At 38.1% G+C, this 21,065-nt stretch overlaps 3 protein-coding genes across 4 annotated transcripts; 1 reads left to right on the forward strand and 2 right to left on the reverse strand.

The window, feature by feature from the left end:
- Positions 1 to 357: 357 nt before the first annotated feature.
- Positions 358 to 10,571, reverse strand: camkk1b (calcium/calmodulin-dependent protein kinase kinase 1, alpha b). 2 transcript variants are annotated; one of them, XM_059331739.1, is made up of 17 exons: positions 10,414 to 10,571; positions 8,478 to 8,780; positions 7,818 to 7,865; positions 7,672 to 7,725; positions 7,528 to 7,579; positions 7,328 to 7,437; positions 6,409 to 6,445; positions 6,296 to 6,317; positions 6,107 to 6,195; positions 5,149 to 5,348; positions 4,936 to 4,989; positions 4,772 to 4,845; positions 4,042 to 4,129; positions 3,803 to 3,931; positions 3,294 to 3,397; positions 1,106 to 1,156; positions 358 to 766 (listed from the first exon to the last, which is right to left on the reverse strand). In XM_059331739.1, exons 2-17 carry the CDS (start codon positions 8,712 to 8,714, stop codon positions 685 to 687), a joined length of 1,431 nt encoding a protein of 476 aa, XP_059187722.1. In that variant the 5' UTR covers positions 8,715 to 8,780; positions 10,414 to 10,571; the 3' UTR covers positions 358 to 684. The 2 variants fall into 2 exon arrangements, with proteins under 2 accessions (XP_059187722.1, XP_059187721.1); XM_059331738.1 differs by lacking the exon at positions 10,414 to 10,571 and adding an exon at positions 9,729 to 9,782.
- A 1,305-nt stretch (positions 10,572 to 11,876) lies between these two features.
- On the forward strand, positions 11,877 to 14,531 carry LOC131970359 (vacuolar protein sorting-associated protein 37D-like). Its single transcript, XM_059331741.1, has 4 exons — positions 11,877 to 12,096; positions 12,268 to 12,439; positions 12,536 to 12,609; positions 13,191 to 14,531. The coding sequence occupies exons 1-4, from the start codon at positions 11,995 to 11,997 to the stop codon at positions 13,617 to 13,619; spliced, it is 777 nt and encodes a 258-aa protein (XP_059187724.1). The 5' UTR covers positions 11,877 to 11,994; the 3' UTR covers positions 13,620 to 14,531.
- An 839-nt stretch (positions 14,532 to 15,370) lies between these two features.
- On the reverse strand, positions 15,371 to 21,001 carry LOC131970357 (dicarboxylate carrier SLC25A8-like). The gene is made up of 6 exons (XM_059331740.1): positions 20,490 to 21,001; positions 19,425 to 19,632; positions 18,035 to 18,238; positions 16,943 to 17,044; positions 16,676 to 16,856; positions 15,371 to 16,593 (listed from the first exon to the last, which is right to left on the reverse strand). The coding sequence occupies exons 1-6, from the start codon at positions 20,613 to 20,615 to the stop codon at positions 16,479 to 16,481; spliced, it is 936 nt and encodes a 311-aa protein (XP_059187723.1). The 5' UTR covers positions 20,616 to 21,001; the 3' UTR covers positions 15,371 to 16,478.
- Between the last annotated feature and the right edge of the window lie 64 nt (positions 21,002 to 21,065).

Genomic DNA, 21,065 nt, shown 5'->3' on the forward strand with positions numbered 1-21,065 from the left:
CGGGCTTAAAAATAAAAACCCTGCTACATTTTGCTGGTTTTTGTTTAGAGATGTGAAATTCTTTGTGTCGCTGTAGAGCGTCTTTGAAGGTTTGACTAGTATGCATGGTGAAGGTGAGTATCTATTGATGTATTTATGTATGAATTTAAAAATAAATGAAGACATTCCTAAATGGTATTATGCCTGATATTTTAAAGGCCTCTTTGAAAATGGGTTTCACTTTTAACACAACAAAACTGCCATGGTGCTGTATGTGACAGAAGGCTTTTGTGTAATAATTCAATATCAATGCATACAATTTGAACTTTTATTATCTTCAATTACAAAATTATTATCTTAAACAGCTGTAGGAAAATGTAAAAATATCTTCTTTTTGGAGCATATTTACATTTTAAACAACAATCCAAAGTAAAAGCATCACATCCCATTCATGAACAACATCAACCATGCCATCCTTAAACAAGCAGAGTGGACAGAATAAAATCTACTCTCATTTTATGTATTTAACACACTATCCATCTGTATAATGTTCAATATGTCACATTATTTATCAGTTTGGTGCACTAAAGTGATGAACTGATTTTTTGCATAGAAGCACAGTGAGGGGGAAGCAAAACCAAAAAGAAGGGAGAGAATTCAGACAGAAAAAAAAGGTACAAAACAAGTTTCCTACTCTCTTCTTTTTTAATCTGCACTCTCTGTAAATGCATCGTCTTCATACAAGTCCTCCAACTCTCCATCTCTGCTCCCCTCGTTGCTGACTTTCCTGTGGGGTGACAAAAGCTTGATCATGTTGTTGAAGGTTAGCGTGATTGTAGATGATGAGGAGGAGGAGGAGGAGGAGGAGGAGGAGGAGGAGGAGGAGGAAGGGTAACACTAGACTAAGAATGTCCTCCATAGGGCAGCTCATCACCTCTTATCCAAATCAAGAGGACACAAGAGAGACAGGAAAGCCAACACAAAGCAGCCTTGTGTGTCCATTTATTTTAGGTACAGCTCGTTGTCGAGAGCTTTGTCTCCCTTAAATCCTCTTAGAAGTCGAACAAACAACTGATGAGCTGTGCCCTGTGTGAGGTGTTAGAGCGCAACCTTTTGTCAAATTTACCTCAAGGAAGGATGAAGCTGAGGCGAAGACCTCAATAAGCCCCAAGCGCCACTGCAAGAAGGAGATGTAATGTAAGAGGAATTTATACTCTGTTAGTTTTCCACACAGTTAATGATAAACACAGATTTTATTGTAACAGGACTGTTGCAGTCTAAAGACAAATACAGACATTTTGGTGGAAAATAGACTGATTCTCTTTTCAGCCGAGAGTTAGATGACAGGAATGATACCACTCTGAAGGATGTGTGTGTTTCGAGTGATTTTCACTGTTTTAAACATATTGTTAAGGTTTTCAGACAGTTAGGTTAAGGCACCAAAAACACTGGGCTGAGGCGAGGAAAAAAGAAAAGTTGGGACTTAAAAAACAACAAAAAACTTCCCTCCCACCCTCATAATCATTGGTGGTTTTGAGAGGGGGGCAAAGGGGGTCCAGTGCCCCTCTGATATATAGGTCTGGACCTCCCTCTGCTCCCCCTGGATCTCAGATGGCATGACTGTCTTTACGATGCTGTAGCAGGCTCTGTTTTAAAGCCATAGTGAAAATACTGGTGCCACTAAGGAATCCATCCAGTACCAACCATGTCTTGCTGTCTATCAATAACGCTCCAAAGTAAGGCTAAAGTTTAGCGTAGTAGGAAAAACAGGCATGGCTATTTTCAAAAGGGGCCTTTTATCTCTGATCTCAAGATACCTGAATGAAAACCGTTTCTATGGCTACCCACAAGTTCCCCCTTAATAGACCTACACTTTATGTTAACAGCATGTAGTTTGAGAAAAAAAACCCACAAAGTTCCTCTCAGTACAGTACACATCTGTTTTTCTGTCTATTTCAATATTTCTGCATACTGGGGTCTCTAAACAGGTTTGGAATTACATAAATTGAGTTTGACTGGAAACCCAAGATACTTGTGGATTCAATTAGCCCAATTTTATTCATGTAATGGCGTTAGTCCCCAAAGTATACCTTGTACCCCTAAATCTTGCATTTTGTCCCACACACACACTTTGAATGGTCTAGAACCACCACTGCTCCCAATAGACAGACATGACTTATAACGTTATGTTGATTCATCAGCTGACAATATTTAGTTGGATAGCTATACATTTTACCGAAATACGTTTATCAGGAATACCTAAAAACCTAAGAACATAAGCATTAATTAACACTTTATAAGTCTTTGTTTTAATCTCTAACGAAAACAAAGTTTAGAAGAAACAATTCATGGTTTTACTTTTTTTCTCTCACGTTTTACAGTAAAATTAGTGATCTTCAGGTGTGAAAACAGGCGGATTTTGCGAGCATTGTACTGAACCAGGCCAGCTGTTAACAGTGTTAGTGCTAAGCTAAGCTAACCGGCTGCAGCTTCATATTGAAATATATGAGTGGTATCAATCTCCTCATCTAACTCAGTATGAAGGTGAATAAGTGTATTTCCAAAAGCGTCAATTCTTTTAAATTTTAGCTTATGAATTTGAAATTATTTTCTCCATCAGGAATTTTTATTAAAGAGGCGTCTATGCTAGAGACAAGATGGAGACCACAATGTTCAATATTAAATACATTAATATGATATTATGAAATAAATATTTGTGTGAATAAAAAGGTGGAATAGTGTAATTTACAAAACATCATCCCTCCAAGAAGATCAATTAAAACACTTTGATCTTCTTCTTTAAGCAACTGTAGAGCAAAACTACACCTTTCAAATATTTAATAACTGCGTCCCCTTTTCACATGTGTGGGAGACTGGCTGCAGTGCTGTGGTGCTGGTGCTGGTGCTGGTGGGTGTGGAGGAGGATGTAGCTGCAGCTCCACATCTCTTCACATGGAGGTGTAATTAACTGTGCCACCAGCCCCCCCCCCCCCCCCCACTGACAGGACACGGCTTGTTAATGGAAAACAAAGAGCAGCCATCACTGCTGCCACAGGGGCTTTTATTTGACTTATCAGGAGGCTTTTTATCAGCCTGAGTGTGCTGCTAATTTCAGGACCAAAACAAAACAAACACAGTAAGAGCTAGTCAAAGATGAATGTTATAGCTATGATAGTAGATCCAATATATTTAATATGTGAGAAAGTAAACAAAGTATGCTCCTGATTGCTCTATTTTTATCCAAGCATCTGCTCGCTGCTTTATTTCGTTAGAGGCTTAATCGCAGGGCAGGATTTGCTGAGTAGGCCACTTACGTAAGAAGACCTCCAGGGGCAGACATGGACCTCTCTGCCCGTCTGCCCTGACACTCAAAGGGATTACTGAAAGACCGCTTCCTCAGCATGGACTTCACCAGAATCTGCAAAGGACATCAGACCGGGTAGCAGTGAAAATACAAGCCAGGATGTTAAGCCCCAAAGCAAAATATACACTTTAAAATTGAAAATTCAAGTCTTTTTCGAAATGAATTACTATTAATTCCACTTTCTGGTTTTGCATGGTGAATGTTCTTCATTTTTAATAATATATAATCATCCAGTATTGTTTAATAAACTCCCCTTTACCTCTGCTGTCATATGAATATTGTCTACATCTTGATATTTTAATGGTTGAGATTTAATTAAAGGGAAAAAGCATGTATTTACATGATTTTAAGGAAATTAAATATAAATATTGCAACTGAGATATTTCAATTGAAATACTCAAACCAAGAGCCAGTGGTGATCAGCAGTGAAGTGTAAACTAGTGAGCAGAGAAGACTCACCACAGCGGAGAGGCTGGGGATGAGCTTGACGCTGTTCTGCACCTCCTCCTCAGTGACCTCCAAAGCCGTGCAGTGCTCCTCCTCCAGAGGAAGAGGATTGGAGCCGTTTTCTGTCACCCACGCATGGAGCTGCAACAACACAACAACATCATTATGAGTGCATTAACACAAATTGATGGTGAGTATAATGCATGTTAGATAATATCAATCAGATGTGGTCATTTCACTTCTCCGGTCACCTTTATTTCAGGGATGGTGATTCTTGTTTCAGGGTTTTTATCCAGCATCCTTTTAATGAGCCCCTGCAATTCATTACTTATCAATGGTCTGTGAACAAAGCACAATATTATTATTATTATTATTATTATTATTACAGTTATAATAATCCAATCCAATCCACTTTATTTATATAGCACAATTTTAGCAAACACAAGGTTTCCAAAGTGCTGCACAAACAATAAATAGATAACACAATACAAAGAGATGTAGTAAACAATACAACAGTAAAATGCAATAAGATAAAATACATTAAAATAGGATAAAAAAAAAGAGATAATAATTATAATGACTGAGACAGTTTTGTGTCCTTGTCTGTGTGAAACCAAAAGTCAGTGTCCCATGTGCCATGCCACATCACCTACATAACTACCTTCTTCCGGTAGTGATGTCTCTTTATTTCACTTACTATCTTTTGTAACATTAAACCATGTACTTCTCCCCTTACTTTAAGGAAGTAGTTTTGTTTCCTAAACTTAATGCAAATGCAACTATTTTACAATGTTTATAACATGTTTTATCAGCAGCTGTTATGTTTAGCTATGAGGACAAGTTGATCTGCTGCAGGCACTCAGGTACAGAGACACATGTATAGCTATGGCTTGGCGTAAGTAAAGTCTCTTACTGAGGAATAACTACAGTAGTCTTATTGCCAACTATTCCACTGTCTTAATGTTTTGAATGTTTGCTTACGTCTCTGGGAACTCCACAGGTTTGTTTTTGATCTTGTTGTGCAGAGAGACGATGTATTCATCATAAAAAGGGCACTAGAACAGGACAAACAAAATTAAATCAGTAAAATGTTGTAATCACATGTTGGGCTGGATTTTTAATCTACATCCTGTGGGCTTTCTTACCTTCCCAAAGACAAAACAGTAGAGTGTGACTCCCATCGCCCACACGTCTAATGCCTGGTAAACAAACAGTAATTATCAAGCCTACTGAAGTGCTCTCAGTAGGCGGTTGAACATAATTTCTTTATAATTTTTCACAATTAAACACAGTCTGGTATGATGAGTCACATCCAAAATATGTGATTCGGTGATTAACATTGTATGTTTTCGTCTCACCTTCCCACTGAAGCTCTGCTCTTGTTCCGTCATCATCTCGGGGGCCATGAAGGCCGGCGTCCCCGCCGTGCTCGACAGGAGGGCGTCTGTCCCCTCAAACTCGTTGCTCACACCGAAGTCCGCAAGCTTGACGTGTCCGTCGTCTCCCAGCAGCAGGTTGGAGGGCTTGATGTCCCTGTGGATGATCTTGTGGTAGTGCACTGTGATAGACAATGAAGAGAAGTGTTGATGATTGACTGCTGACGGGGAAAAGAGCTGGATTTTTTTTAGCCTTGTAGAACCTGATAATGTAATAAATTCCCAATAATGTAATAAAAATCTGCACTTGAGTCCAATGAAAATGTAATAAAACTTGATAATGTAATAACTTCCCGATAATGTAATAAAGTGCATTTCCCAATAATGTAATACACTTTTTTACCAATAATGTAATAAAGTATAACATTAATGGGAGGTTATTACATTATCAAGTTAGCCTTCATTTCGCAAGTCCTGATAATGTAATAATTCCCCAATATTGTAATAATTTAACAGCAGACCACCCATTACTTGAGTTCAAGTGGTGATACTGTGTAGGCAACTCTAGCTCAAGAGCTCTAGCGCCACCAACAGGTCAAAGTTGAATGTTTATTAACTTTTGACCCGTTCATCCGTTTTTCACAAACGAGGTATCCATGACACACGAATGCATTCAACAGCTTCTTGAAATCTAAAGGTGCTTGGTGTTATACTTTATTACATTATTGGTAAAAAGTGTATTACATTATTGGGAAATGCACTTTATTACATTATCGGGACATTATTACATTATCAGGTTTTATTACATTTTCAATGGACTCAAGTGCAGATTTTTATTACATTATCGGGGTTATTACATTATCGGGAATTTATTACATTATCAGGTTCTACAAGCCTTTTCCAAACTGTCTTAATAATTCAATCCAAATGGTAAACTTACAATACTCTATTCCCAGGACGACGTCTCTGAAGTGAAAGCGAGCCTGCTCCTCTGTGAAAGGCTCGTCTGTAGGCACCTCCATCACCGGGCTGACCCACATGAGGCGGAGAAAGGCAGGAAAACGTAAATATGTACATGATACCCTATGGGACTATTTAAATTCCTAAACATAAATGTACAAAAACATACCCTTTTGTCATCAATTCGAAGGCTTGAGGACAAATCAACAATTTAACAACTCTTAGACACTTTACATTGACACATAAGTAGCTAAGTTAAACAACAGATAAAAGAGTCCTCACCCATATGAAGTCCATCTTCATCTGGATCATCAAGCACCTGCAAGGACATGTTGAATTCAGTCGTTTTATATTTTGCACTGTTTTACACAAATATATGAAGTCTAGTTAGTAACTTGCACAAGAAATAATAATTAGTTAAAGTACTTTCAAGGCCTTACATCAGCCACGATACACCCACATGGGTGACATCTCTTATTTTGGCTGATTAGAGCCTTTCTCATGACTGAGTGGGATAATATAACCCTTCAACTTTCTTATTAGTACATAAAGACCAGTAACAACATGTAATTCCCAGTGTGGCTTCACCTCCTTCAACCTGAGCAGAGGCCTAATTAGCCAAAGTAATATAAAAAACCACCAGTGGGGTCTGCAAGGGCTTTAATTAGCGATGCTCGCTGCTGGAGCCCTGTTGTTTATATAAGACCAAAACTCACAGTAATCAGCTCATAAAATGACACTCATTGATCTCAAAGTGGTGCAGTAACAATCAAGTTTATATTTTTGCAATTATATCAAAAACAGCTTGCCAAAGCTTGCTAAACCCAGTTTTCAGCAACTTATCACAAACTGTTCGGCCAATCATCCCAGAACTTTGGCGGATCATATTATGGACTTGGCTAATCCAAATTTATATCTTCTTTATCATGTGTTTGTGGTTGTTGTGTTCTGTTTTTGCACAGAGTACATTTCTTTGCACATGAATCTACAAAATCTACGACCGATGTTTCCTACATCACATCCCTGTACCCTTTTATAGCAGTGATACAGCAAACCACAGAAGAAAATTACAATCAAGACTCTTCAACTGCATTATAACTAGTTTTCTTGCAGAAATAATTTAAGTTAAACATTCTAGATAAAGATGGGTGCTATAGACTGCGCGCTGTAAGATCGGTGAGGACTGAGCGCTCTGACTGACCTCCACTAGTTTGACAACATTGGGGTGGTGGAGTTTCTTCAGGATGGCGATCTCCCTGTACACTTTCTCCAGAGGGAACAGAGAGTTTGGCCCTTGAGGAACCATTCGGCCTGAAATGACAAACAAAAAACCCATCACCACCATTAACACCATCAAGAATGATTAAAAACTCAGGAATTTAACTGTTATTAGAGACTCACGCAGAAATCCACACTGCTTCATCAGCCTCTTCTTTGAAACAACTTTCATCGCCTGAATAAATAAAATGAAGAAAACCATGATAACGGCAGGCTGACATGTACACACTTTGACCGTAGATGGACAATTTATAAACGTCAACTTACGTAATACTGCTCAGAATCTTCATTATAAGCTAATTTCACCACTCCATATGAACCCTAGAGTGTAAGAATCACAAAGTTAACAGTTTATAAAACCTGTCAGCACTTCTGTTTGCTCATTGGATGACTAAAGAGGGCTAATAAATTACCTTTCCAATCTCTTTTTTCAACTTGTACTGGTTGAGCTGAACACAGTCCTGCAGAAAACAAATAAAGTGTAATGAATTAAACATCTGAAGTCCAGGAGATTTTGGTTCAAATTTGTCAACTTCCTATGCATTAATTTCTGTCTCTGTTTAGCATCTTTCAGTCTGTCCTTACATCACATGCATGGCTCCTTTTTCTCAACACAAACTTGGCTATCAGTCTGATTTTTCATTTTATTTTAATTAACAAAGTATAAAGCAGCCAGGAACCGAAAATACAAACAAAAGACACAGGTGTCTATGGAATTATACCATTTAAAAAAACATTTATACACACAAAAACAGCAGAAAAAAATAGATAAATAATAAAACTACAAAACAGTCTATTTGCATGTAAATTAAAAATAGTACGAGTTTTCATTGTAGAAAGAACATTCACGTTTAAAAAATGATCTAGAAACATAAATGGCACACTGTGAAAGCTCCTATGATGCACTTTCAACTGGCTTTCTCAGCTTGTCTACATATCATATATAAATAAAGTTATTACTGTAAATAAAACGTGTATTTTCAATAAATAGATGGACTCCAGAGGGTAAACTGAATTCAGTTTTTTTTTAAATGCAACTCTAAGTATAACGTCTGCAGTTCAAGTGAGCTCACATCAGCATCTGTGATGGACACCCGTTTGGTCTCGATGGTGGGCTGCCGGGTGATGCGGCCTCTCTCCTGCAGTGACAGCTTCCTGTCTGAGAGTCTGTTGGTCCTCGGAGCTCCGGACCTGTAGCCGTTAGGCGGGGTTATACGGTTGGCGGCCACGTTCATGGCTGCCACCAAGTCTTCCAGCTCCCCATTGTGCTCCGAGTCCAGCTCAGCTCTGCAGACGGTGTCGGCGCTCATGGTGGTGGTAAGTCCTCGTTCACTCACAGCAGAACGTCACAGAGGATGTGAGGAGGCATCACTGCACTGAGAGGAGAGACAGGAAGACACACAGACAGACAGCGGGGTTTACAGAGGTGTGAAACTCTCTTTTTGTCAATGTTATGGTTTTGTCATGTGGATAATTTTCGGTGTTTTTTTGTATTCTGAAAGACTGCAAGAAACCAAATGTTTGTTTTTGTTTGATTTTCAAAATAGCTTTAATGCAGTGATTCTGATGTCTCAGCACACACACACACACACACACACACAATGGTGTTTTAAATCACTCTAATTATACCTCTCGTTAGGCTGGAAAAGATGTCAATCAAGCACAGTGTGTATACACCAGTGGTGTCCTTAAGTTCAGTTTTTACATTTTATCTAACTTTATACTTCTACTTAACTACATTTTGTGGCAAATGTTGTACTCTTTACTCAACTACATTTAGATGTCAGCCTCAGTTACTTTTCAGGTCAAAATTTACAATAAAAAAAACGTGATAACTTTAAAGTGATTAGGATTAGACATGTTTTTTTTTTTTTTAGATTAAACCTTGTAACAGTATATTCAGTAGTTACAATGGGCCCTACCTTGAGAAAATTAAAATGCTGCTTACATAAATGCATCAATAATAACAGTAATCCAGTTAGTATTTGGAATATATGTGACAATCTTTTAACACATACCGGTACTTTTACTTTTGATACTTTCAGTACATTTTGCAGGTTCTTTTCTTTTACCTAAGTAAGTTTTTAATGCAGGACAATTTCTTGTAGTGGATTAATTCACAGTGTGGTATTAGTACTTTTACTTAAATAAGGGATCTGAATACTTCTTCCACCACTGGTACAAACCCATTTCTGTCAGCAGGTCTAATCAGGCAAAATAAGTAAAGCCACCTGTGTAGGAGCCCCAAGAACTACTAAACTACCCTGACGAATACAATCAATACATTGTTTTAACACATAATGCGATAATATTGTCTAATTTACCTGGAGACTAAGTTGAACTTCTAGTATCCTGAGCAATTGTATCGAATGAGTAAAGACTTGTCAGTTGTCATTTATGTAATTAGCAACACCTGTGTGTTTATTTGAAGTTCATAGTATAAGAAGTCACCTGTTTTTACCTTAATTAGTATCCAGCATAAGAAAAATATTTTATATTCCTTAAGTGTTTGAGTCCCAAACTGCAGCTTGAAGCTTGAAAACTGTCCGTCCTCTTGTGCAGAATGTTTTGTTTAACAGATATAAAACCCGCCTCTGATATTAATTCAATTATTCAAGGTAACAATAGAAGGAAAATGTGAAATCCCCTGACAACAGTCCAGCAGCAGATAAGCACGTCTCACTGGTGCCTAAAATACAGTACGGAGACCTGAAAAGCTTCTTATGTAACAGGGGAGAAAGCTTTAGGCAAGTTCATTCATGATACTCATTCATGACCACAATAAACAACATGGTAATAGGATGTGCACATTTAAAAAAAAAATATATATATATATATTTGTAACATGTACAGCTATAAAACTAAACTTAAAGGTGATAAACAAGAGCTACTGGTATGCAGAAAAAAAGGACTAAAATTTAAAATTCATCAAATCTCCTCTAAAACTAAAAGTGACACTGATAAATTAAATACAAGTAAAATAAAATCTGAATTATTTGCTTTACTCACACAGTGGAGGCGTCCGGTGTTGTTGGCTGTTGAGGTTAATCTGCATGTTGCTCTCAGGAGGAGAAACTCCTCTGTGTCTCAGCGCAGGACTTTCACTGGCAAGCAGCAGCGTTGTCTTTAAGGATTAACTGAGGCTACATATAGCTGAGGCAGTTATTCTGAGGCACACACACACACAAACACACACACACACACACACACACACACACACACACACACACAGGACAGAGCGGGATATCAGGAGATACACATGACCAGTGAGTAGTATGTCCTCGTACGGACAGCATGTCAACAACACATGTACTGAGACACACACAACACTGAGAGCTGCATTTTATTCGTTTTATAAAGTACATCTACCAATATCTTTTTTAATTAATACATGACATTTCACACATTATTCAGATTATATATCATGAATTTACAAAAAAAAAAGTACTTTTTACACTGATAAAACTATACTCTGTATTAGTAGTATATTGTTAACCCATATGCCTTAATGGGGACATTATTTGGCATTTTTTAAATTTTTATTTAAAATGTTTCTATCATTTTGGATTTGTTGCAAATGGCATGGATTTTTACAAGACCTTTACAGACCCTTTAGAATAATTAATTAATTTCAACCTGTGAAGCCCTGCAGTGTCTGATGCTATGTATAAAAATCTTTGAAAGACTGAAAAAAATAAATAAATAAACCCCCTTAATCTATTTATTAGTAGTAGTTATGACATCACTTTTAAAGGCCATAATGCAAATAAAATAATTGATTTCATAGAAAAAGAACAGGACCGATAGACTTTATCTAAGTACATTAAATGTAACCTTTGTAAGAATATTCTTAGCATTTAGCCTCATGGTGGTTTAGTGCATGCTTTGTTCTTGTCATTAAATGTATTTTTGTTTAGTTTTTGTCATTTCAAATATTTTTTGTTGCAGAGTTGCATTTTTGTCACATCATATTTTTGTCATTTCCAATACAAATCAAAAAGTTTTTTAGACGCTCTTGAAATGACGAAAGAAAGACAAAAAAGGTCGTCCTTTTTGTATTACTCTGTGTTTGTGTTAAGGACATCCCTATAATCCTCACATTAAATGAGTATTTCAAGTTACCTTGGAATTCTGAAAACTTAAATTATCTACATACAATTATATAGAACCATAAAAGTCCAAACTCAAGTGACAAAACTAAACTATGTAAAGAAGAAATAATTTAGCACGAGATAGTTACAGCTTACGACTGCAGACAGTGACTGCAGTTTTGTCATTAAATTATATTAGCCTACTAAATGTAAAAGCAACAAAACATGAATGTGATTTTTTTTTAAACCCGGCTTAAATATCTTGTCATCCTCATCTTCCCCTAATGGGATCATACCTCGTAAAATATATATTTATGAAACCTGACACATGTCGCTTTTTAAGGTCGTTCCTGTCATACAGTGTAGTAAATTACCTTTCCGACAGCCCATGAACGCAGCATTAGCGGCTCACACAGCGCCCCTGCAGGACGCAGCGGGAACAGACAGGTAGCAAACTTGTGAAGAAGCAAAGAGCATCCAGTGTGGAGGAGTCAGCAACATGTCTCTGCCGCTGCAGTTTGGAGCTCTGAAGACTGGAGAGCTGCGAGAGCTGCTGGAAGATGAAGACAGAATCAATCACATCATCAGGTGCAACGAGAAGGTGAGAACCTGACACACAGAGACATTAAGAAAACAAAACAGAAAGTCAAAGACACAAATAATCTAAATTGGGAGAAAAAAAATATTTTGCATGTATTATGTCATTTATTATTAGGTAAACAACCCTCTCTCTGGATTCACTGTTTATTGAACTGTTTGTGGCAATTCCCAGTTTCAGGAGCTGCAGACGGCTGCAGACATGATGTTGGTTTCAAATCAAAAATTAGCCAAAGTCAGTCTTTCTCAAAAAAAATTTTTTAGAGATGCTAAACTGCTACTTGCAATGAAGTACAAAGACCTGGGAAACCTGAGAAGTATCATCCAGGCCAAGCAAGAACAACTTGGTAAGTTTTTTAGATATATTCTATATTTCTACAATTTATTATTGTTTTATTCTGGCTGCCTAAACATCATTGCCTACATGCTTATTTATTTTACAGCAGAAAAACACAGTCTTCATTATGCAGAGTGGAGTCTCTTGCAGAAGATAAATCATGCAGATGAGGAGTGTGAGGTAAGAATCATGCATAAAATAATGTCAGAATAAAGCTTAAATTCAATTAACATGCTGATAATTTGGTTAAATACACAACCGATAATGAGATGGTGCTGTTAAAATGATCCAAAATACTATTTTACTGTATTACGTCAAACAGATCTGCTGCTGAGGAGGACAGTTATGTGTCTTTTCTGCAAATAAACTTTACATAAAGACGGGTGTGTCTGGTCAATGTGAGACCAGGGTTAAATTAGAGTTTTGCAACACCTTTTTGTCGTTTGTCACATATTAAATTACATGTAAGTAATCTGGCTGCTTTCAGGTGATGTACAGTATATATATGTACTTTTACACCATCTGGCGAGGCATTCACACAACACCATCCTTCTTATATAAAAGGCCTGGAAGACAAAAACAGAAATGTCAGACCTGTGGGAGAAACAGCTGGCTAACAGGAGACATAAGCAGACAAATAATACATGTTGTTTCACACTTATGAAAGCCAATATTTCAGGCTGTTGTAGAATAAAAGGGGGGTCTATCTGGTGTAACATAATATCCTGTGTGTGAAAATAATGGGATGTTTCTCCTAACAGATGCTGTTTCAGAGGTTTGCAGAGGGTAAAACGCCTCTGGCAGATTTTCTGGATTCCTTTCTTAAGTCAAGGAAACCCCAACACAACAGGATGGTGCTGCTGAAGAAACTACAGGAGTTTATTGAATTTAAATCAACACAAAGCCTCGGTGAGATTCACCCTGACGCTCAGATCCATAACGCCTGCCTCCCAGTCTGCGGTCTAACCACAGCTGTCGTCTTACCCGCTTGCTGCCACCCTCAATTCCTGCTGCCCTGCTCTACTGCACACGTGAACACTGCTCACTGGCAGCATTTGCCATTTTATCAGGATTATAATGAGTCCCTGCGTCCAGGAGTGCACGGACGAGGCCACAAATGGCCAGCAAGACCGGTCCGTCTTCAGCCTCTGAGGCTGCAGCACAGGAGGGATCAACAAGCACCACAGTGAAGTCTAACCCAGCCTCAGATACATGTTTGCATTTCATTTAAGGGTTTTCGCAGTGATTTGTCTGTCTGTCAGATGGATTACGGAAAAACTACTGACACGATGTTCATGAAACTTGGTGAAATGTTGAAGCAGGAGCCAGGGGAGAAACCATTAGGTTTTGGAGCGGATTCAATGACTTGAAAAATTTGTTTCCCGATTTGCTCATCTTGTCAAGCAAATACTTATAACTTACAACTATCAAAGTGTTGTTTAAATGCCGAGCAATAAAATACAACATATATTCTCTGTAGCACCCATGTTGTTTCCACAAAACGACTTAAAAGTTATGGAACCCACTGAAATCTGAAAAACGATGACACAACTCGGTAAACGGGACCATCCCAGGAGCAGATGAATGCATCATCGAGGTTCATGCTTTCCGAATGCCTAGTTATGATTTACTTCTGACAAACTAAACTTTTCATGGGCTAAATGTGCTTGAAAAATCACAAAACCTGGCACAGGGGTCAGAAGGGACAATTAAGGAAATTCATGCGTAGTGTACTTTTTATGTCCATTATCTCATATATAAAACATTTAAAAGAGTACTTTACTGTGACACTATGGTGATAAACACCCATGTACATTTGGCCACTTATCCCTAGGAGATAGCACAACAGATAACATCATAGAGAGTGAGAAAAGTGCATCATCACCTCAAAGTGAGAAAACCAGTTCAGCCAGCAAATACCAACTTTAGTTAAAACATGTCATCTTATCTGGTAGGAACACGTTTGTGTTTCCTCAAGTCAGAAAAATGTTGGTCACTGTTGGTTCAGTGAACTTGAACTGCTCACCGACACTCGATATCTCGGATCGTCCGAGTGCAGAGACTCCTGCCAAGGTCAGTAAAGGAGCATGAACACTTTATTTACTCACTTGCTCCATATCTTTGTGTGTGTCCCGACCCAATCAACTCGCCTAAACACTCATGACGGTTTAGTCAGGGTGCCATATGGCCCAGCACAGCTTTGCCATACTAACTCAACCATGGAGAAACCTCACTGGCACTACAGGAGATGATTAGCAAGGTGGAGCGCGTTCAGAGGCTTTTGTTACACCACAGACTTCAGTTACATCTTTGTCAGCAGCCTCTTTTGTCCCACAAGACTCAAATTGGGCAATTTTCTTGTCTGTCAGCTGATTGTTTTGTGCTTTTCGCCTCTTTCACCTCCGTGCCTCTGCATTGTTTGATGGAGAACCCTGTAATTTCTGCACATAGATATGTGGAGCTCATATATAAAGTATTTGGATTTATAACAAATGCAATAAAATGCATAAAGTATCTGTTACTCCATTACGCTAGTGCACACAAGCAACATTGGGCCATATTCCAAAAATATAGCATCACACATCAACAGCACATTCTTCTGTAAACAGAGCTGTTTTAAAAAGCCTGAGTCATGTCTGAAAAGTGTCAGTATTGACTCGTATCTCACAGTTAGGGGGCGTTTTATCTTCACATTGTTCCCCTGAATGGTCACATAAAGAGGATTATACAGTAGAGTATCTGTAACAGCATCCTGTAGTAGCGCAGGTATGGAGTGACACTTTGTGGGGTTTGCTGTGTACAAAATGTGGGTCAATGTTGGTTTATTCCATTCATGCTGTATTTAATTTGTGTGTTATGTCTTTTTGGTGTAGTTCCAGTGTCCTGTTTTAATAGTATGGATCATTGATGCACATATTAGTGTAGGAAAGTCTTTTTAATATCTATAGTATTTAACATTCATTTATTGCAGAGGATTAAAGTGTATAAGGACCCAGAACATTGTAATACGAGTACATGAAGTTAATTCCCATGCTTTTTACGTTAAGTTGTTGCAGCAATTTTTGGTTTGATGGAATTTGTTACACAGATTTGGTGAGAATTTTTACTTTACTTTTTACTTGAGAATTGGTAAAAACATTGTCAAAAATCCCTCCAAAATACCACATTAAGATACCAACACCCCTGAGGAACAACATAGTGTATAAAATGAGTATTAAAAAAACTTTGGCAAGAATTGCATTTTTCTGCAATTGGATGGTGAGATCTACTGTTCAGTTAAGAATCCCCCTTATTGTCAAAAAACCTAGGAAACCATCTGAATGCTCCAAGTCTCTTCTTTGTGGTTGTAAAGCTTGATGAGGCTGTGATTATCCTGGAGGTCACAACAGGTTATTTTATATGATGAGGTCAAGTTTAAAAAATAATAATGCTCTCACTACAAAGAAATGGCTACTATAGGGACTGACATCATCACACATGAATAAGGTTGGGCTCATTGAATCCACAGGAGTCTCAGTTTTCCAGTGATACCCAATTTACAGTAATTCACAGATGTTAAGGCTCCTGGACCTGCTGTGTTCCCGTCTACACCAGACTTTACTCTGTAAATTGGCCTTTTTCTTAGCTGACATTTTGACTTGTAACTGTAGGAAATGTGTTACTAATAACATTAACAATGGCTCAGTTCTATTTAAGTGTCCAAGTAAAGCAGGAGAGTGTGACAGCAAGTCAGCAGGGCCCTGAAACAGAAGAAGCTGAATGCAGTTCAGCCAAGATTTTTCTTTTTTAAACCTATGCTTTTCTTCTGTGAAAAAGGCCAATTAAAATATATTATAGAAAAAAAATGTATTCAAATAACGTGTGCAAGACATTCACCATTCAGTTCATCATCCCTGCAGTTTTTTCTTTTGAGTGTGGCTTCTTAACAGGACGCACGTGCAGTTTAATCCCTGAGGAGGAACATGTACAGTGGAGCAGCAGTCATAACCACACAGTCTCTCTGAAGCACAGACAGTCCTAATCCAGTTCCAAACCAGCTGTCAGACAGGTCAGAGCGGAGACTCGCGGTACCGTTGAAATCTCATGACAGCCCTCTTAATCTGCTCGTAGCTCATAAACATCACAATGTTCCAGGAACCCAGACGAAGAAATGAGGGCATGAATCTAAAACAATAAAGGAAAATGGTATTTACTTCTAACTTTGTACACTTCTGTATGAGTATTTTGTCATGTTCACACAGCGTACCCCTTATAGAAAGCTGTGGGTCCCTCTTTCACCAGCATGGTGAAGGCACAGTTTAAAGCACCGCTGTACAGGCCGGGCGGTGAATTCATATATCGCGTTTTCACCACATCCACAGGAGACGCTACAATGGTGGTGCAGAAACCTGCTGCGAAGCCGGCTGTGAAGTGACACGGCATGTTGTCTGTAGGAAACAAAATGTATACTTCATTTTCTTAAGACCAGGAAAGAGGTCCCAGAAATGCTGAAGACCCAAAGTGAGGAGTTTACCTGTCATTAGATCATACTTCAGGATGAGCTCCTTGATGATGTCATACGTCACCAGCTCGGAGCAGTTTACGATGGCGTTACGCGTTATATTTGGCAGACAACCTGAAAAAGACGGTTCAAAACTTTTACTTTTTTTTCTTTAAATGTAATTTATAACTTTATTTTCATTCACATATTTATGTTTTTTTTCTCTCTTATTTTTTCTTTATTTATTGTCATACTTCTTCCCTTCACCGTGTCAGTTTATTGATTGTACTTTGGACTTTATTGGACCAGACTGTCATTGGGGTGGTGGGCTGGATACCCTCAAACAACATAAAAACTATAGAGAAAAGAAAATGAACAAAAACACAACTCAGTCATTAGTGTTATAGCAAACTTATCAAGGAGTCAAAGGTTCCTAAGGTGCACAACTGAGAACAGGAATCTTTCCTCTGGCCCCTGAAGTTCAGAAACATCCAGGACGACAACAAGTTGTGTGAATTGTGTAAATTAGAAGTTGAGAATGAATCACATTGTCTTCTTTTTTCGTCTGTTAAAAATCAAGAAATGTTTTGGTGCACTGACTGAATAGAAATTGTTTAATTTTGATATCTATAAGTTTGCTACCTCTGTTTCTAAAGCTTGGAAAAAACATTAGGTTTATTTTTTTAGTATTATGTGTAACATTTGTTGCAAGACTAGAAGCTTAAATATAAGGAGCTTTAAATCTTTTTTTTTTAAGAAAAAGGGGGAATAAAAGAGCCTGACTGACTGCCTCTTTGACCAAACTGTCACACAAACCTCTGATTACACTAATGCATTTATGAATATACTTTGATCATCATACACATACACGATACTACCACTAACAGAAACAACTAAAAGTCTGTTTCATAATTAAATCATAGCACCTGTTTCACAAGTGCATGTCTGTATATTTCGTTACATATTTGTCACTTGTTTGCACTGTGTCACACTGACAATAAATAAATAAATAAAATAAAAAAGTGTAGAAAAGAAGTGGACTTACCCTTTGAAAATGGCTAATTTAAAAGTTATTACTGAGTTTGAAACACAGACAGTAAAATGAATGAAATCACTTCATTTTACCTTTCCAGAGCCCTCTAATGCCCTCTTGTCTGCCGATGGTCCTGTAGGCGTCAATCGTGCTGCTGTATCTCTTCACAGAGCCGCTCTCAGGAAGGCGGACCTGAGCCTGGAACCTGATTTTCACCACATCAGTGGGCTGCGCAAAGGCCACCGCCATCGCCCCTGTGGTGCAGCCGGCCAGCAGCCGAGCCCCGATTCCTGCATCTGTGGACAGAGTGAAGACACTTGTGGTTTTCTGATGCCACAAGCAACTAAACACAGTAATTAAACGCGGAATAAGGGTTCATTTTTTTTTATAATAACAGTGATTATCTTGTGGAATTAAGTAGAACAAGGAATAACAACATGCTACATCCCTGAAGCTTCACTTTCTTTATTTAAAACCCTGGGTATCAATATTATAAGACAGCTGCAAGCTGTTTACTTTGAGGACACAGTCCAAATATTAAAGAAAAATATTCTGCTTGTTAACTTTCAAACTGGTTTCAATGCAGACAAGCACTGTAATGAAAGACGACACCTCTTCAGAAGACTCTCCGGCTAAAGTTGTTAATAATAATGTGACAGTGATGAACCTGGGAGGAATTTTGCATCCTGTAAAACCAGTTCAGAAAGTGCAAATGTTTGCATTTTTCACACAAACATCAGACTTTCTATGCATTGAAACAGTCTGTTTTGCAGTCATAAGAGGGGATTCTTTTATTTCTCCTACGTGTAGGTGATATTTTCTGACATTTGGGGGCAGTGTTTGCTCTGTATAATTTGACATAACTGGTTGTTCTTGGTGCAAGCCATGACATGTAAATGCAAATTATTTTTTACTTAATTCAAAATGATAAAGTCTAACTTGCCACAGTATGGATTAATCCTGATTTCTTACATGTACATGTAAGCAGCATAATAAAGTTGTCATGATGAAGCTAATCTTAACAATTTAGCTTCACTTTCAGGTAGTCTAATCTATAACAATGCTATATTATAGTTATATAAAGTGGATCAAATGTTTTAAATATACTTCACTATAATTTAGATTGAAATATCGTGCATTTTACTGCATAACATCTATTTCACAGCTAAAGTTACTTTTTTCTTTTCAGAATGTATAAGAACAAAGTAGCATAAAATGAAAAAATTCAAGTACAAGTGCCTCAAAATTGTTCTTAAGTACAGTACTTGAGTAAATGTACTTTGTTATTTTCCACCACTGGCAAATGTAGATGTTTTAAAAAATAAAAAATGAATCGATAAAACATTAGTTGCAGCTCATAAGTGAATATGTTCAATAACATTGTATGGGAATTGGCAAATCACACATTAACTTTGTGCTAAACAGGGACAGGTTTGATTCACTCCACTGCTTGATTGTCTGTAGAAACATTTGGACACATACTGTCTGACCCTCTGGTGTAGAACTGCTTCATGGTGTCGTACAGGCCGATGCGGACTGAGGCGAAACTCATCTGTCTCTGCAGCCCTGCAACCAGTCCACTGTACAGACTCCTGGGGCCCTCTGTCTTCACCATGGTGAAAAGGGTGCCGAACACACCTCTGTATTGCATCTTCTGGCCTTTAACCAAAGCCTTGTTTTCCCCTTGAATCTAAAGTCACATAAATGCAAAACAAAACGTTTAAAACATTCCTTTATAGGCCACACACGAGGTCTGGAACGTGATGCTGCAAGAAACAAAACATTGCACCTGTAGGGCCACTATAATGTCCTTATTATGTTTTTATGTCTATTATTAGCTTCCTTTCCATTTGTTAATGGAATAATAAGTGCTATGTCTTGTTTAGGATGTAGCAACATGCACTTGCGTTAAGAAGTTCCTCTTGTTTAGAGCCTGTTGCAAAGCAACACTTGTTTCATGTTTTGTTACTTCTGTGTAAAAGTCAAGGCATTAATATTAGCATCAACATATACTTAAAGGACTAAAAGAAAAAGTAGCCATGATGCAGAATGACTGATTTTCTGAAAAATGTATATTATAACTGCTTAAATATTGATGTATTAATGTAGGCTACATCACTTTAATGATGCAGTTGTTAAAGGTCAAGCTAAATTTAATTACTTTACTTACTGCAAATGTAGCTTAATCTATAATAATACACAAGATATTATTTGTTGATACATTTTGGGGTTTAAATCTGAATCTGCAAAGTAACTATAGGGTTAGAGTAGATGTAGTAGAGTAAAAAGTGCCTCCAAATGTAGTGGAGTAAAAGAAAAAGTAGCATAAAACGTTATAAAAAATTATAATTAAGTACAGTACTTGAGTAAAGCGAACTTATTTATATTTCTCCACTGGTAAAGTGGTTTGGCCGCATTTAGACAATTATAATGTGAGATTAAATTTACAAAAAAACAACAACAAGAGAGGATTGGTTGGGGGGGTTAATGAGTATTTAGGGCAGTGTTCCCTCACCGATGACTTTATGTACAGGTGATAGTCCTCACCTGCAGTCTGACTTTGGCTGTGTCCAGGGGGAACGTGACCAGGTCGGCCACACAGCCAGCTGTTCCTGCTGAAAAGATCTTGACAGCGGCTGATGGGGCGAAATCAGCAGCTCCTCCACCCACCATAATTAATGACGGAACTCAACCAAGTCGTAAGAACAAAATTAACTAAGCATAAACAAAGCAGCTTCTGTCCTGAGTCCGCTTCAAATAATTGTATCCTACTCCTCCACTTTAAATATTTGTTAAGTTGGTTCTCTGCCCCGTCATGACGCTGCAGCCGACGTCAACTTTCAGGTATTGAAAAGTTTGTCTTCTGAAAGCCGGGTCCCATTGAGGCGGCATTCGCCATAAAAAAGCTCCAAACTCTCATGCCACTTTTAAACACCACAACAGCCGGCCTCCGCAAATAACCGCAGAGAAACGCAAACACAACGACCGCAATATAAGCGGCACCTCGCAGACGCACTGACTGCAGCTGCGGGTCCTCTGCTGCTGCGGATGTTGACTCTGTTAGCTGCTGCTGCACCGCCCTGCAGGAAAACCAGACACACCACATGCAAACAAGTTGCTCCA

This window comes from Centropristis striata, chromosome 4 (genome assembly GCF_030273125.1).
Source record: "Centropristis striata isolate RG_2023a ecotype Rhode Island chromosome 4, C.striata_1.0, whole genome shotgun sequence".
NCBI lineage: Eukaryota > Metazoa > Chordata > Actinopteri > Perciformes > Serranidae > Centropristis > Centropristis striata.

What these genes read in the sequence shown, in the direction of transcription:
- camkk1b (XM_059331739.1), bottom strand. Translation starts at nt 8,714, where the DNA reads ATGAGCGCCGACACCGTCTGCAGAGCTGAGCTGGACTCGGAGCACAAT. An exon ending in CGTCCTGGGAATAGAGTATT is followed by an intron (nt 5,349 to 6,106) that starts GTAAGTTTACCA and finishes TGTCTATCACAG; the next exon opens with TGCACTACCACAAGATCATC. An exon ending in CCTGTGGAGTTCCCAGAGAC is followed by an intron (nt 4,130 to 4,771) that starts GTAAGCAAACAT and finishes CTTTGTTCACAG; the next exon opens with ACCATTGATAAGTAATGAAT.
- LOC131970359 (XM_059331741.1), top strand. Translation starts at nt 11,995, where the DNA reads ATGTCTCTGCCGCTGCAGTTTGGAGCTCTGAAGACTGGAGAGCTGCGA. An exon ending in TCATCAGGTGCAACGAGAAG is followed by an intron (nt 12,097 to 12,267) that starts GTGAGAACCTGA and finishes GGCAATTCCCAG; the next exon opens with TTTCAGGAGCTGCAGACGGC. An exon ending in GGCCAAGCAAGAACAACTTG is followed by an intron (nt 12,440 to 12,535) that starts GTAAGTTTTTTA and finishes TTTATTTTACAG; the next exon opens with CAGAAAAACACAGTCTTCAT.
- LOC131970357 (XM_059331740.1), bottom strand. Translation starts at nt 20,615, where the DNA reads ATGGTGGGTGGAGGAGCTGCTGATTTCGCCCCATCAGCCGCTGTCAAG. An exon ending in GAAGTATGATCTAATGACAG is followed by an intron (nt 16,857 to 16,942) that starts GTAAACTCCTCA and finishes TGTTTCCTACAG; the next exon opens with ACAACATGCCGTGTCACTTC. An exon ending in CCCACAGCTTTCTATAAGGG is followed by an intron (nt 16,594 to 16,675) that starts GTACGCTGTGTG and finishes TTATTGTTTTAG; the next exon opens with ATTCATGCCCTCATTTCTTC.